The sequence below is a fragment of the Schistocerca serialis genome, chromosome 1 (assembly GCF_023864345.2).
Source record: "Schistocerca serialis cubense isolate TAMUIC-IGC-003099 chromosome 1, iqSchSeri2.2, whole genome shotgun sequence".
Taxonomy (NCBI): Eukaryota; Metazoa; Arthropoda; class Insecta; order Orthoptera; family Acrididae; genus Schistocerca; species Schistocerca serialis.
In genome coordinates this window covers 786,237,806-786,252,651 of record NC_064638.1, presented here as the reverse complement: position 1 = coordinate 786,252,651, position 14,846 = coordinate 786,237,806, and the positions used below count along the sequence as shown (strand labels likewise).

Genomic DNA, 14,846 nt, shown 5'->3' with positions numbered 1-14,846 from the left:
ACTATCAGGTACACTGTGTGAACGGTTAGTAGCTTTTTCACATGTACAATTTTGTCCCAACAGATAAATGAAATTTTCACTACAGCAACATTCCGTTCACTTTTAATAACTGTAACATGCGATTTGATTCTTCCATCGCTGTTTGATGAAAAATCATATTTTTAAATAGAAAATACAAAAATGTAGGTTTTCTACAGTGTTAATTTATTACAGTAACCAGTTTGCGGCATAAACGTCATACTCAGATAATAAATGGTTGACTAATGATCTTCTAGGCAGAAATCAGTTAAGTAAATAATATTGTAGAATATCCATATATTGTGATTTTTGGTATAAATAACTTTACTGTATACAATATCAAACGTGTAAATTGTACAAAAATACGACGTTTATCACACAGTCATATAAGGCAGAAAAATATACAGCTGCTTCATACTACAACTCTTGCAATTAGTACTACAGCATAAAAAAGTATGAACTACCACAACCAAAAATATCAGCACAAATATTCTCAGTGTCTTCTCATATATGAACACAGTTGTTGTCTATGTGATGACAACTTTATGAAAACTTTTTATGTAGGCTCGAAATCGTTTCACATGTATCTGTGTCCTGTGTTCTACATGCTACCAGGTAACACAGATATCACTAATAAAAAAGCTTCATAAACTGTGTTTCTGTGGTTCAGAAGGGACAGCATAGGCCCCAAGGATCCTGTATTTCGAAGCAAACGTTGAAAGGAAAGCAGATGGTTATTTTGGCATTGACTTTCACGACTTTGTAGTAGGTAACGTTTGACCTCGCTTGCACCCAGCGGTTTAGGATGGACTGAAATGTCTTCGACAACGAAATGCTCTGTAAACAAAGAAAAGAAGAATACTAAGAGTTAAGAAATATACATTAGGGTTAATCAGACACTATATTGCTAATGCAAATGGAGCAATACTAGTAAGATATTCACTACAATAGGAGATAAATGGCTTGGCTATTAGCAGTATTTTTTTAAATGGTGAAAACTGATTTGAAGCCTTGACTAAATATGTTTATTTTGACATGGGTCAGTTCCATGAACTACACTTGTCAGTGCACTCACTGAGTGCGGTTGAGAACTAGCATAAATCAGTGATTAACATATATTAGTACAATGCGAGACCCGAAAGGCAGGAGAAAAACAAACTCAACAGACATTGTCGCACCAGGTGCCTCCAGGAGACGCTATTGTTGCTACTGAGAGATCTCATGTTTATTATTGGTCTGTGGGCACAACAATACTGCATAATGGATGAGCCAGAATTCTTTCTAGAAAGCAGAAAATTTTGCTAACCTAGGGCACACAGACCTACTTCTGTATCCGTATCCTGCTAACTACCGTGAAGTGTCTGGCAGAGGATACACTGCATACTACTTCTCGTTCCATTGACGTATGAAGCACGGGCTCAGATACCGCTTAAATGACAATGTGCGCGTCGTAATTTGTCTAATCTTATCTTCACCATCGCAATGGGAGCGATAAGTATAAGGCTGTAGTATATTCCCATATGCTTTGTTTAATAGTGCCTCTTAAAACTTTGTAATTACTTTTTACAGCGATAACTGAAATCTGTCTTCAGCATCTCCGTATGTCCTCCCCAGAGTCAAACAAACCTGTGAGCATCCATGGTATCCTTTCCTGTACACCCTCAATATCGCCTGTTACTCTTATGTGTGTGAGTCTCAGACAGTTGAGCAGCATTGTGAGATGGGTCACGCGAGTGTTTTGTAAGCACTCTCCTTTGTAGGCCGACGACATATGCCCAGTCTGCTTCCAATGAACCAAAGTCTGCCATCTGCTGTACCAGTGTCTGAGCCTGCATGATCATTCCGATTAACACCTCCAGAAACCGTTAAACCTTGGAATTTGAATGAATTGTGGGATTCCAATTATGATTCATTAATATCATAGTGAAAGTGTGGTACATCCCAAAATACAAGGATTTTAAGCAGACTACATTCAGACGTTTGAGATTTCATTCTATGAAAGTGGAATAGGAGTTGGGTGGTATGCTCCACAATGTGGGTGAGACCAGCGGTCGCTTTCATATTTGCATCGGTGGTACTGCAGCGGTGGTGAGTCTTACAGTCTCAGGCAATTTAGTAACGTCAGTATGGCAACCCATTCTTAACTGCTCTGCAGCGTAGTGTAAACATAATTGTGGGTGTGGATTTTCTAAATCATTATTTGTGTGAACCTGATTTTGATGCAATTCAGCAGAAGCTACAGGTAGATGAAACAGATGTAGTTGTGCCATTCGTAGCACAAAGATCAGTGTTCGGGTACCTCAAAAGTTCATTGCTTGGATGAATTCTATGGCAAACAAGGGACGAAAGTAGGCCTACTGTAGAAACAGTTATCAGGAGCACCAGTGAAAATAAGTAGTCCTCTAACACAGGATCAAAAACGAGTTAGGGACCAAATAGTTATGAGAATTCTCGAGAAGAATATGTCAAAGTGTTGACCGTTTCCTGGCTGTTGGAAACTTCACAGCTGTGGTCATTTGAGCTGTGTAAGACAGTTCTTCTTTTCCTTGTTCTACTCTGTTCCTTGTTTTGTTCTCTTCCTACGTCAATGAAATAAAGAATTTTGATTTTTGAAGTTTGGATATTGAGCGTATATTGGTGGTGGGATATGTTTAAGTTCAAATATTGGTTTTAGATTAATTTTCATGTATTAAAGGTGTAAACATAAAGGGGCCAAAGAAAGAAGTCATCGTTGGTTTCCACTTTGGAGAATGGATTGGAAAACTAAGAGGTAAGAACAAAAGAGCACTGACCGATCTAAAAATGACGACAGAGGTAGCATGTGATCATTGTTAAGAACAACATTGAAAGTCTACCAATTAAAAAGTTGGGAGATAATTTTCAGTTTTTAGTGAAAAAGGGGAAAGAAACTGAGGATAAGACAGAATGTTACAAGTAAAAATATATTGAATGCTCGATAGTATAAAGCTACCATCATTGACTAGTTTTGTAAATGCTAAATATAGCGCGTGTAATACAGGAAAACGAAACACGTAGCCGTGAGCGCTAGTGATATAGTGGTGGTTAATTTTTTGTATGTACAGTAATGGACTAAGCAACTGTTAGCGCTAGTGCTGTAGTGGTAATAATGTTAAGCTTATGAAGTGGACAAACCAGCGTTAAGCATTAGCGCAGCAACCAATCTCGTTTTATTTGTTGTGTTAATATTCAACGGACTGAGCAGCGATGAGTGCCAGTATAGAATCACAAATCTTCATAAATATACAATTATTGTTTAAAATAAGGTGAAAATGTCAATCTAGAAGGCATGGCATTAGTTAATTCAAGATATACAGTCCAAAATTTTGAAATACCCAGGTCTAAACGTTATATTTACAGTCATTTTTAAGAAGCTTGTAAGAAGGATGGAAAAGCTTCCAAGTTTCCACATTATGGGTAAGTATTATCATATCATGGAATATATTTAAGAAATAGTAATTTTTTTCTGTTTTCCGTCTTTCCCTTAGTTGCTCTAAATTCGTGGACGTATGTACCATCTATTCAACTAAATGAAGGTAGTTCGTGTATTGCCATACCCGTTTCGCTTCTTTTATTTGGGAAGCTTCATCAGTGACCTGAAATACATTTTCCTTTTATGCATACAACAAACGTATTATTTGGTAGATATAATATGCTGCTATCTTAAGTTTTGTCGTGTTTTTCTCTTCTTCTTTGGTTAGAAGCAGCTTTTGTAGCGAAAGTTCCGTACTGTGAACGTATACCACAAAACGATACGTTCACAATACGGAACTTGTGCTACAAAAGTTGCTTCTAACCTAAAAAACACGAGTAAAACACGACAAAATGTAATATGGCAGCATATTATATCTACCACTTAATACGTTTATTGTATGTATAAAAGGAAACATGTATTTCAGGCCACTAATGATGCTTCCTAAATAAAAGAAGCGAAACGCGTGTGGCAATAAATGAAGTGCCTTCATTTAGTTGCATAGACAGTACATACCGTCATGGACATATTTAAGAGAATCTGGAACGTGTATAGGCCACATCGGATTATTGTCACAAGTGTGGTATTATCGCACCCTCGCATGGACAAGTTCTCGGATTTGAAAACCTAGGCCACAGTTGAGTACCAGACAAGGCAGATAAGAGATCAGAGCCGAAGTATGTAACGGCGCCATCGCACAGATGTGTCGGGCAGAATACCCACGTGTTCCCCTACCTTTCGTCTGGTGTTACCGCAAAAGGAAGAAACACAGGTGGAACGCCTGTAGTCCGCCCCGCAACAGTCTCTAAATACGACTATCGCTGCAGAGGATAGAACATGTGGTGCATATGTCACAAAAGCGAGGGGGCCTTAAAAAGTGATTTCTGTGAAATAGGGTATAAGGAGTAGTATGCATAAAAAGTGTATATAATGTTGTGTATTGTATTTGTTTTTGTTTCTTACAACTACTTAAAACTTCTGAATGTTATTTGGATGTTAAAGACATAGTAGCAAGAGACGTGTGATTTTATATGGCTATAGCGGTCAGGGATACTTGAAAATTCGGTAGTAATAGCAAACGCAAACTCAATAGGCGTTGCAAGAGTTTCCTTAAGAATAAGATTTTGGTGGTTGCGTTAAAGATGTAAGTTACAACAGAAAGTTGTGACTAGTCTTGATTTCTAAAACTCCTGGAGTTGTAAAAGGGATGGAACTGGGGTGAGACGTGGTAGGGGTATGTTATCTCATTGTCAACACACTTTTCCGAACGACAATATTACGTAATTTAGTAAGTAGAGTAAGAGAATACGTTGTGGTAAAACATTTTCTAAATATGTATTTAATTTAATTCAAAACTGATTGGTGCCGATCGTGTCTAAATCCACCAGTTGGATCCAGTTATGTGAATTTTAATTAAGTACGGGCGATATCAGAATTCGGGGTGGTGTTTGGAAGCCATATTTCGCCATCATGAAGCTGGTGGGTGCAGCGTACTTGAGAAGGATGCAACTCATCCACATGATATGATAGCTCTGGGCCGTAACGGGACAAAAGCGAACATTTTGGAATGTTCTGGAAGCTTCATGCACAATACTGCCGTAAAAGGAACTCAAAGGGAAGACGCACCTTTGCTTGAATGAACTCATCTCTGACCCTGAAGGATGAGAGAAGAAAAATAGTACTGTCGAAAACATGTGTTTGAGGGAAGGCAGAGATATTACAAAACTATTAGAAGAGGGACTCCGGGAGAGTAAACACAAGTGGGGAACATTAAAATATCAAAATATCATAATTGTGCTGACGTCACAGTTCCTGGTCAGAGGCAGACCACGACTCGTATTGGCTGAGGACAGACCTGTAGCTGATGGCAGCTCAGCTTCACTGACGTAGTAAGCTTCTTGTTAGTTCAACTGGTGTTCGCAGAGTATAAATATGTACAGTTGCTTAGGAAGTCACTTTAATTGCTGTTTACCAGTTTTACTGTTAATTGTGACAGTAACTACGCCGGCTGGTGTGGCCGTGCGGTTCTAGACGCTTCGGTCTGGAACCGAGTGACCGCTACGGTCGCAGGTTCGAATCCTGCCTCGGGCATGGATGTGTGTGATGTCCTTAAGTTACTTAGGTTTAAGTAGTTCTAGGGGGCTGATGACCACAGATGTTAAGTCCCATAGTGCTCAGAGCCACTTGAACCATTTGAACAAGAACTACAGATTCAGACTTGGTTAGATGAGAAGAACAAAGCTTTTGCCATTGTGTTACGTCATCCCTCACATTGGTACTGGCAAGTAGGACGACACTTCTCTTCTTACGGTGTACTTGTGCAGTTGTGTAGTAGGTAATCGCAGATGGTCTCCTCGGTCGCGATTGCGTGTGCAGTTTTTATAGAAGCAGGGATTCTTGTCTGTTTAGATCCTAAGCAATGTAGAACAACCTTGGCGTTTGTAAAGTCCAATTTTGCAGCAGCATATTTTATTTGATATTTCGCTGGGATTGTTAGTTAGTCAAATTTACGTGACACGAAGATTACTCGAAATTCGTGGCTTCAGTGCAGGCTTTATGAAATCTGGTGCGTCACATACAAAGTATTTATCTTTAAAACTTTCACTGCTGTATACCAACATAACTAGAGACCACCGGGCCTCACGGTATAGGGTGAGATTCGGATGGGTGATTTGTTTCCTCGCCGATGGGACTGGTGACAGCCCGGAGAAGCTAAATACTGGACAGTAGTTTGTGTGTTCATGGAGAAACAATATCCCCGGAAACTAGTTGTTTCGTTTCTTTTTGTCAGTTCATTATTAAAGTTTGTAACTAGGAGATTAATAAACAGTTCTTTATGAAAGTCGGAACCATTTTCCCTTCGGCAGTTTGTTTTTAACAGACGCATTGGGCCAATGAACTTATATTATAGTCTCTCTTCTACACTCATGCCCATAAATTAAGGATAATGCTGATACATGGTGAAACAAGCTCTGGTGGGCGGTTTGCGGGTTTAAATCACCTCGGGGTATGACCATGCGGTGCATTTGACCTGCGGTCGTCGCACAGTGGCGCTGGCAGCAGTCCACATACGCAGAGGTGTGTTGGTGCATGTCAGAGTACTGTGCAGCGAGTAAGTGTGCAGATGTTTTCAGACGTGCTAATGGTGACTGTGTTGAAAATGGCTCAAAGAACACTTATTGATGACGTTAGGAGGGGTAGAATTCTAGGGCGACTGGAGACTGGTCAAACACAGCAGGTCGTAGCACGGGCCCTCCGTGTACCACGATTATGACAACGATTCCAGCTGACAGTAAACGTGTCCAGGCGCTACAATATGGAACGTCCACAGTGTACAACACCACAAGAAGACCGATATCTCACCATCAGTGACCGCAGACGACCACGGAGTACTGCAGGTAGCCTTGCTCGGGACCTTACCACAGCCATTGGAACAGTTGTCTCCAGACACACAGTCTACAGATGACTGAACAGACATGGTTTATTCGCCCGGAGACCTGCAAGGTGCATTCCACTGACCCCTGATAACAGGAGAGCCCGTAAATCCCGGAGTCGAGAACACAGCACATGATCATTGGAATAGTGGTCGCAGGTTATGTTCACGGACGAGTCTAGGTATAGTCTGAACAGTGATTCTCGACGGGTTTTCATCTGGCGTGAACCAGAAACCAGATACCAACCCCTTAATGTCCTTGAAAGGGACCTGTATGATGGTCGCGGTTTGATGCTGTGGGTTGGGATTATGATTGGTGCACGTACACCACTGCATCTCTTTGACAGAGAAACTGTAATAGGTCAGTGTATCGGGACGTCATTTTGCTCCAGTATGCCTTTTCAGGGGTGCAGTGGGTCCCACCTTCCTCCTGATGGATGACAACGCACGGCCCCACCGATCTGCCATTGTGGAGGAGTACCTTGAAACAGAAGCTATCAGGCGAATGGAGCCGCCAGCCTGTTCTCCAGACCTAAACCCAATCGAGTACGTCTGGGATGCTCTCGGTCGACGTATATCTGCACGTCTTCAAACCCCTACGACACTTCAGGTGCCCCGACGGGCACTGGTGCAAGAATGGGAGGCTACACCCCAGTAGCTGCTCGACCACCTGACCCAGAGTATGTCAACCTGTTGTGCGGCCTGTGTACGTGTGCATGGTGATCATGCGCCATATTGATGTCGGGATACATGCGCAGGAAACAGTGGCGTTTTGTAGCACATGTGTTTCGGGACAGTTTTCTCATCTTATCACCAAAACCGTGGACTTACAGATCTGTGTCGTGTGTGTTTCCTATGTGCCTGTGCTATTGGCGCCAGTTTTGTGTAGTGCAACGTTGTGCGGCACCACATTCTGCAATTACCTTTAATTTAGGAGCATGAGTGTATTTCAGGTGTGCATACAAAACCACCGCGAGCTCGGGGTCAAAACGAATTCACCAGGTGATTCAGGTAGGGTTTAACAGATTGTAGCGGCACTGATACGCACTGAATGAGTCATCACGAGCTGGTAGTAGGCGTCCGGTGTCACTAGTCCGTCAGTTTAAAGCTGTATTAGTTCTTTCTAGAAAGACGAGGTATGTTGTCTTTTTTCCTTCTCACCTGTCCTATAAACTACGCTATGCACAGACACTGGTGGATATGGCGAATTAGGTTACAGTGGCGACCGTTCTCCAGCCTGAGGACTCGGGCTCGCGCTCACCTTAGCGACGCTGGTGGTGGCGCTGTAGGGCTGGAGCGCGAGCGCGCGGTGCAGCGGCGTGGTGGCGGGCGTCTCCTCGCCGCTCTCCGTGTCGCTGTAGTCGGAGGCGTCCCCCTGCCGCGTCACGATGCGCGCCGTCGCCTCTTCTGTGACGTCACCGACCTCCGCCTCCTGCTCCACCAGCCGCTGCAGCGCTGCCGCCAGCTCGTACGCCATCAAAGCCACTCGCTCTGCGCACACCACACGGCTACTCAGGTCTAACGGTGCACGACGCTGGTTTCCGTAACAGAAAAAACATACTTCCGTCCATAAACAAACATGTCAGAGAGGGCGGAGGCAGATAACCAGAGCATCTTTTTGCCCTCGGGGAAACTGCCTCTGGACAGCGCAAGAATCAGCAGTGATCAAGCAAATCAGAAGTCAATAAAAACCGCGGCATTAAAGTCATATAAAGTACGTTCACAGCGAATGTGGCCTCTAAGAGAAAAAGTATCACGATGATTCTCGATTTTCAAAGAAATGTTGTTGTGTGGGAGATGACTGCCAAGGGGGAAATAGACTGAACATTGAATGAAAGGGTAACACATTACGAGTTGCAGCGTGAAATGTGAAAAATTCCAACTTGATAAAAAAGCTAGAAAACCTGAGAAGGGAAATGCAGATGATCAAGCTATAGCGGTCAGTGAAGTAAAATGCAAAGAAGACAAGAATTTCTGATTAGACGAATATTGGGTGTTATCAGCATCATCTGAAAATGGTGTAAGTGGAGTAGGATTCTTTAGAAATAGGACGGTGAGTCAAAGAGTGAGCTGCTTTGAACAATGAAGTGATAGGATTTTTATCATCAAAATCGGCAGCAAACAAACGGCAACAACAATAATTCCGTTACACAAGCCTTCGTCACAAATAGAAAATGAACGGGGAGGAGAGAGCTTATGAGACCACTGAACGTGTAATTCAATATGTAAAGGAAAAGGCCAGGAAACATTAGAAGATACCAGCTGTACTTCGAAATCAGATATTCCATACATAGACCCAGATCAAAATTTAGTACTGATGAAGAGTAGGCTAAAGTTCGTTTAAGAGAACAGCCAGGAAAAATCAACATGGAAAGATCTAAGACACATATGTACTAAGAAATGATTAAATAATTCTTTGACGCTGCACTTACAGTAGGTGAATACCAAAGTTGGCAGTTCAGTTCAATAGGAATGGACATCTCTTAAAAGAATAATCACAGAAGTCAAACAGACGAATATAGATATAAGGATGGTAATTTCGGAAAAACGTTGGTTAACAGAAGAAATACTTCAACTGATGTACGAAAGACGGAAGCATAAATATGAGCTATAGCAACGTAACTCACTTATGAATGAAGTAAGTAGGAAGTGCACAAAATCTAAGGCGAAGTGGCCACAGGAAAAATGGGAAAAATCTGAAAAGAAATGGTCGCCGGAAGTAGTGATCCAGCGTAAAGAAAAGTCAAAACAACCTTCGGTGAAATTAAAAGCAAACGTCTAAAAGTTAAGAGTTGATGAGGAATTCCGCTGTTAAACGTAGAGAAAAGAGTGACTTGGTGCAAACAATGCCCTGAATGACGCTACGAAAGGAAGTAACTGTTTCCTCATATGATAGAAGATATGGAACTCGATATGGAAGACACAGAGGAACAAGTATTGCAGACAGAATTTGACATGGCGTTAGAAGACTTGAGATCAGATCAGGCAGAAGATATAAATAACATTCTTCGCAATTTGTAAAATCACTGGGAAAAGAGAAACCTAAGCACTGTTCAAGCTGTTGTATAGAAATGTGAGACTTGAGACACCATATCAGAAAAATAACTAGGGATCTTTTATGTGACAACCAGTTTCGCTTTAGAAAAGGTGAAGGCACCAGAAAGACAGTTCTGACGCAGCGCTTAGTAATGGAAGCAAGATTTTAAAAATTCAAGGTTGTAGACATAGGAAAAGCGTTCGATAATGTAAAATGGTACACATTGTTTGAAATTCTCAGAACAACGGGTGTAAGTTGTAGGGAAACACGGGTAATATACAATATGAGCAAGAAGCAAGAGGTAAGAGTAAGAATGAATGATCAAGACGAAGTGATCGTATTAAAAAGCGTGTAAGATGTGATACTCTTTCGCCTCTGCTGTTCAAATTGTACGTCGAAGAAGCAATGACGGAATGAAAATAAATGTTCATGAGTGGAATAGAAAATTCAGGGTATCAATGATAAGATTCGATTAGAGAAGTAAAAATCAAGGCATAATTAGAGACCTGCTGTATGGAACGAACAGTCTACCGAGGACAGAACATGGATTGAAAATAATCCGAAGGAAGACGAAAGTAATGAGAAACAGCAGAAATGAGATTGATGATAAATTTAACATCAAAGTTAAAAGGAGTGAAGCCGTTCTGCTACCTTCTAAGGAAAATTATGTATAGCAGACGAAGCAAGGAAAATGTGAAAAGCACATTAGCGCAGGTAAAGAGAGAATCCTCGCCAAAAGAAAGGTACTAGTATTTAACATCGCTTTTAAGAAAGACATTCCTGTGAATGTACGTCTCGAACATAGTATTGAATGGAAGAGTATCTTGGAGTGTGGAGAAACTTGAAAAGAAGTGAATAGCAGTGTTTGAGATGCGGTGCTCCAGAAGGGTGTTAAAAATTAGGTTTAGTAATAAGATAAGAAACTAGGAGATTCTCTGCAGAATCGGAGAAAAAAGAAATATTTGGAAAGTACTGGCATTCAGAAGGGTTAGGACAATAAGATATGTGTGAAGTCATCGGGAAATAACTTCCACGGCATCAGAGGGAACTGCAGAGAGGAAGAAACTGTATGGGAAGATAGAAATTGGAATATATCCAGGAAATAACAGAACACGTGTGTGTAAATTATACATTGACATGAAGATATTGATACAGCCAAGGAAGTTGTGTTGGTTCGCATCAAAAAAGAGAACTTATGGCCAAAAGAAAAAGAGTCGAAGTTATGTATCCAACAGGATGAAAGCTGGGGAGGTTTGGGTCGTTGTGTTTGAAGCGCGGCAGCTCCAAGTTTTATTCTGACGATCTCTTAATAAAATGGAAATTTTTACCCCGCCCTGTTTTAAATATATCTTACAAAACACAAATAACCACTTGTTCATTCGCTGATGAGCAGTTAACTACACAATGTGGAGAAAAATGTTCTGACAGAAGGTCCGAGCTGGGTATGGGACGTCGAACTGAGCAAAAGTTTCCAACAACCGTACGTTGCGGTGCTATGGTCATAAAACAGCACCCAACAACGACGAACGACCGGTAGTGTATGCATTTAAATTAATTTGCCCCAAATGCCAGAGTGCAGTTACTAATTAAAGTAGTAACCTGACATTCCTACCCATGGATAGTTATTCTGCAAGTGAAATTTTTGTGGTTATTAAATCAATTGCGCTAAAACTACAGTCTTGTTCTTACTTTGTTAAGATAAGTTGAAGAGCAGGAACGGACAAAAACGCACTGCAACACACTCCTAAGAAACGTACACTTACCAGACAAACTTCAGCGTGTCCACCACAGATCAGCTATCGTCTTTTGGCTCTACCTGAACAGTGGTGCATATTCGACTCACGGACAGCTGGAAGATTTGCTCCATTCCACGTCCCGTATTCTTCACTCATAGTGTCAAGTTGTCTTCCCCTCCTCCCCGCTCCCCACTAGATATTATGATGAAGATAAGTTGCAAACCACTGTCCACAGGGTGAACTTGCTATACCAAGGACATAAAATAAACATTTTTACTGGTAATACAAAAGTAATGGCATTTAGAAACGTCGAATACATAAGATAAAAAATTCCCTTTTGTGACAAAATGGCAGACCAAGTAAAAAGGTGCAAGTATCCAGAAAATTAAATAAATTTTCTAGAAGATCAAAACGTAGCTAAAAAAATGGTAATATTCCAAGACATGTCAGCCACTGTTAACAGAAACTTAAAAAATATAGTGAAGAATGAAACTAAAGTTAAATTTTATAAAATTATGGCAGTTCCTGTATTCTTCGGCAGGAGAAATACATGATAAATAAACAATGATGATTTTGAAAAGAGTTGGAATAATAAATATAGTAGGTAAATATAAGATTTAACTGAAGGACGATGTGGAAAAACTTCCAGAGCGGCGATTAGCACCACAAGCCATGTAACACATGAGCTAAATCGTTAAGACCACCAGCTTAACAGCGTGCTGTTGCACCAGTGGAACGCAAAACTGTAGCGTATCAGCGTGACATGGATTTGAAACGTGCCTGGTAGGGTTCTGGAGGTATGTGGCTCCAGCTGTTCACCCACACAACATTAAAGTCTCCTTTACAACACAAAAAAACGTAACATAACACAAACATTCACACAGAAATAAACGCACACAGTCCGGCATATAGAAACTTGTTGCACATGTAAAGCACTCTGTGTAGCACAAACTTTAAGAGACTTTCAAAAAAGTATAAAGTGGACACATAAATGTCTGCCACAAATACAGTTATGCTGTACAATTACTAATTGCTTACACACGATTTGTCGGTTTTCTTACATAGCATCTTCATCAAAATTCTTCCGCAAGGATTTTATCTGCTTTTATCTGCTACGTATTTACAAACCATACTTGCACAACTGCTATAGTTTGTTCTTTCTCCAGTAGCAATTTATACTGATGAGCCAAAACATTATGACCTCCTGCTTAATAGCTTGTTTGGCCGTCCTTGGAACGAAATATTTCACTGATTCTGTGTATAAAGGATCCGACAGTTTGTTTCTAGGATTTTAAAGGTATGTGACAGACGTAATTCGCGTAAATAAAGGGCCATCAGGGAAGACATCAAGCATAAAGGGATGCAGGTGATTCAGACCTGTCAGCGTGTCTTAGATTACTACCATATGTCCCATATAAGGGCAGGGGAATATCTGATATTGCAGAATACGGCCCACATCAACCTCCGTCCGTGGAATGCTGCACGTTTCGAGCCACCGTCCACCTCCATGACGGCGATTGTAGAGACGACCATCGACCTCTTGTATCAAAAATGTGATCCTTTGCCCACTGCAATCGTAATTGCCTGTGTCATTGGGTCAACATGCGAGCACGTAAGGGTGGTCTGCTGCGGAGCTCCATGTTCAACAGTGTACGATGTACGGTATGCTCTGAAACACTTGTGAGTGCACCAGCATTGTGCTCTATCGGCAGAGATGCCACAGATCACCACCTAGCCTACTTTACAGAGCAGTCAAGCCTCAGAAGCCCCCGTTCTGTGAATATACGTGGACATCCAACGATTTAGCACCTACGTGTATTTTTGTTGTCCTTCTACTTCTTTCTGTAGTTACTCACGACCAACTTCGCCGTTTTCGAGATATTCGTTCACAGGCTTGCGAAATAATTATCTGCCCTTGTTCAGCTTCCATACGTTTGTTACGGTGTCCCGAGCCGCAGTGCCACCAAGCGGCATCCAACGCCGCCTTGGGCAGTGGTCATAATATTTTGTTTTTATTAATGTATATTCTTCCTTCATGACAGTTTTTTTCGCCAAACATATCAGACTGCGTTTTTTTTATTTCAAACTCTTCCATTTTCAGTTTTATTTGCGCACTTAAAAGAGTAATTTCTGTAATAGGGCGTGCTTCAAATGTGTTTGATAAATTGCTTCTTTTTTTGCGACATCTGTGGAATAACAATACTCACTGTAACTGATGGTTATCTGCAGTATCTGTACACTGCTTAACGGTAGCTGAGGAACAGAGGAACTGTTGTACAGGAAGTGATGGAGGACATGAAACACAGTACACATGTAACAGAGGGATGTGGAATATTTGTAACGAAAAATGGTACATATTTCATCACATGGGAAAGCGAATAACGTTCATGTTTGACACAGGTCGAACTTCTAACATAAAGGTCGATATCAGATTCTCAGTAAGCAGTGAGCCCACCTCGGGCACTAACGTACATTCTGCACTGTTGAGGAGTCCTTGGGAGATATTGTCCTGATCGTCTCTCAAGGTGGTTTGCAGTTCTTGCAGGGTTCGGGGAGGGGGTGTTCGTTGAGAAACACGTTCCCAAGAATATCTCAGGCATGCTCCTTAGTGCTTAGGACCGGGGAGCACGCAGCCCATTCCATACGTTCAATATCTTCACATGTTCGATACGTTAGCAGTCCTATGTGGGCAGCCACTGTCATCGATAAACAGAAATTCAGAGCCTACCGCACCCATAAACACAAGAACACAATCAGAACACTCAACCTACAATACCGCTGAGCTTTAACGGTACCTCGAGCAGAGATATGCGGCCATTGCGCGTAATGCCTGCCTACACCATAACGCCTAGGCCGTACCGATTAAATTCATGAGCATTCTGTGGTGGGTAAAATGTTTCACTCTATCTCCACGCTTCACTCGTCACAGTGAAGCAGGATTCGTCGGAGGAATCACTCTGGACGACTGTTGCTGACCTCAACAAACGTAGTCCCTACACCAACGGACTCATTCTCGTCGAAGTGGTATTTATTTAACAAGTTTCCAAGTACACAAATCAGCCTGCTTTAATCGCCGCGAAATGGTTCTGACAGTGACACATATCCTGGTAGCGGCTTCAAGATCTGCAGCAG

At 41.5% G+C, this 14,846-nt stretch overlaps 1 protein-coding gene across 2 annotated transcripts in view; it reads right to left on the bottom strand.

Moving 5' to 3' along the window:
- Window positions 1-447: 447 nt before the first annotated feature.
- LOC126458228 (uncharacterized) overlaps window positions 448-14,846 on the bottom strand; it is a 44,461-nt gene continuing 30,062 nt past the window's right edge. For both annotated transcript variants that reach the window (XM_050095134.1, XM_050095127.1), the window contains exons 3-4: window positions 8,203-8,432; window positions 448-855 (exon numbers count right to left, since the gene is read on the bottom strand). In XM_050095134.1, coding sequence (XP_049951091.1) covers window positions 685-855; window positions 8,203-8,432 — 401 coding nt within the window. In that variant the 3' untranslated portion in view covers window positions 448-684. The remainder of the gene's footprint in view (window positions 856-8,202; window positions 8,433-14,846) is intronic.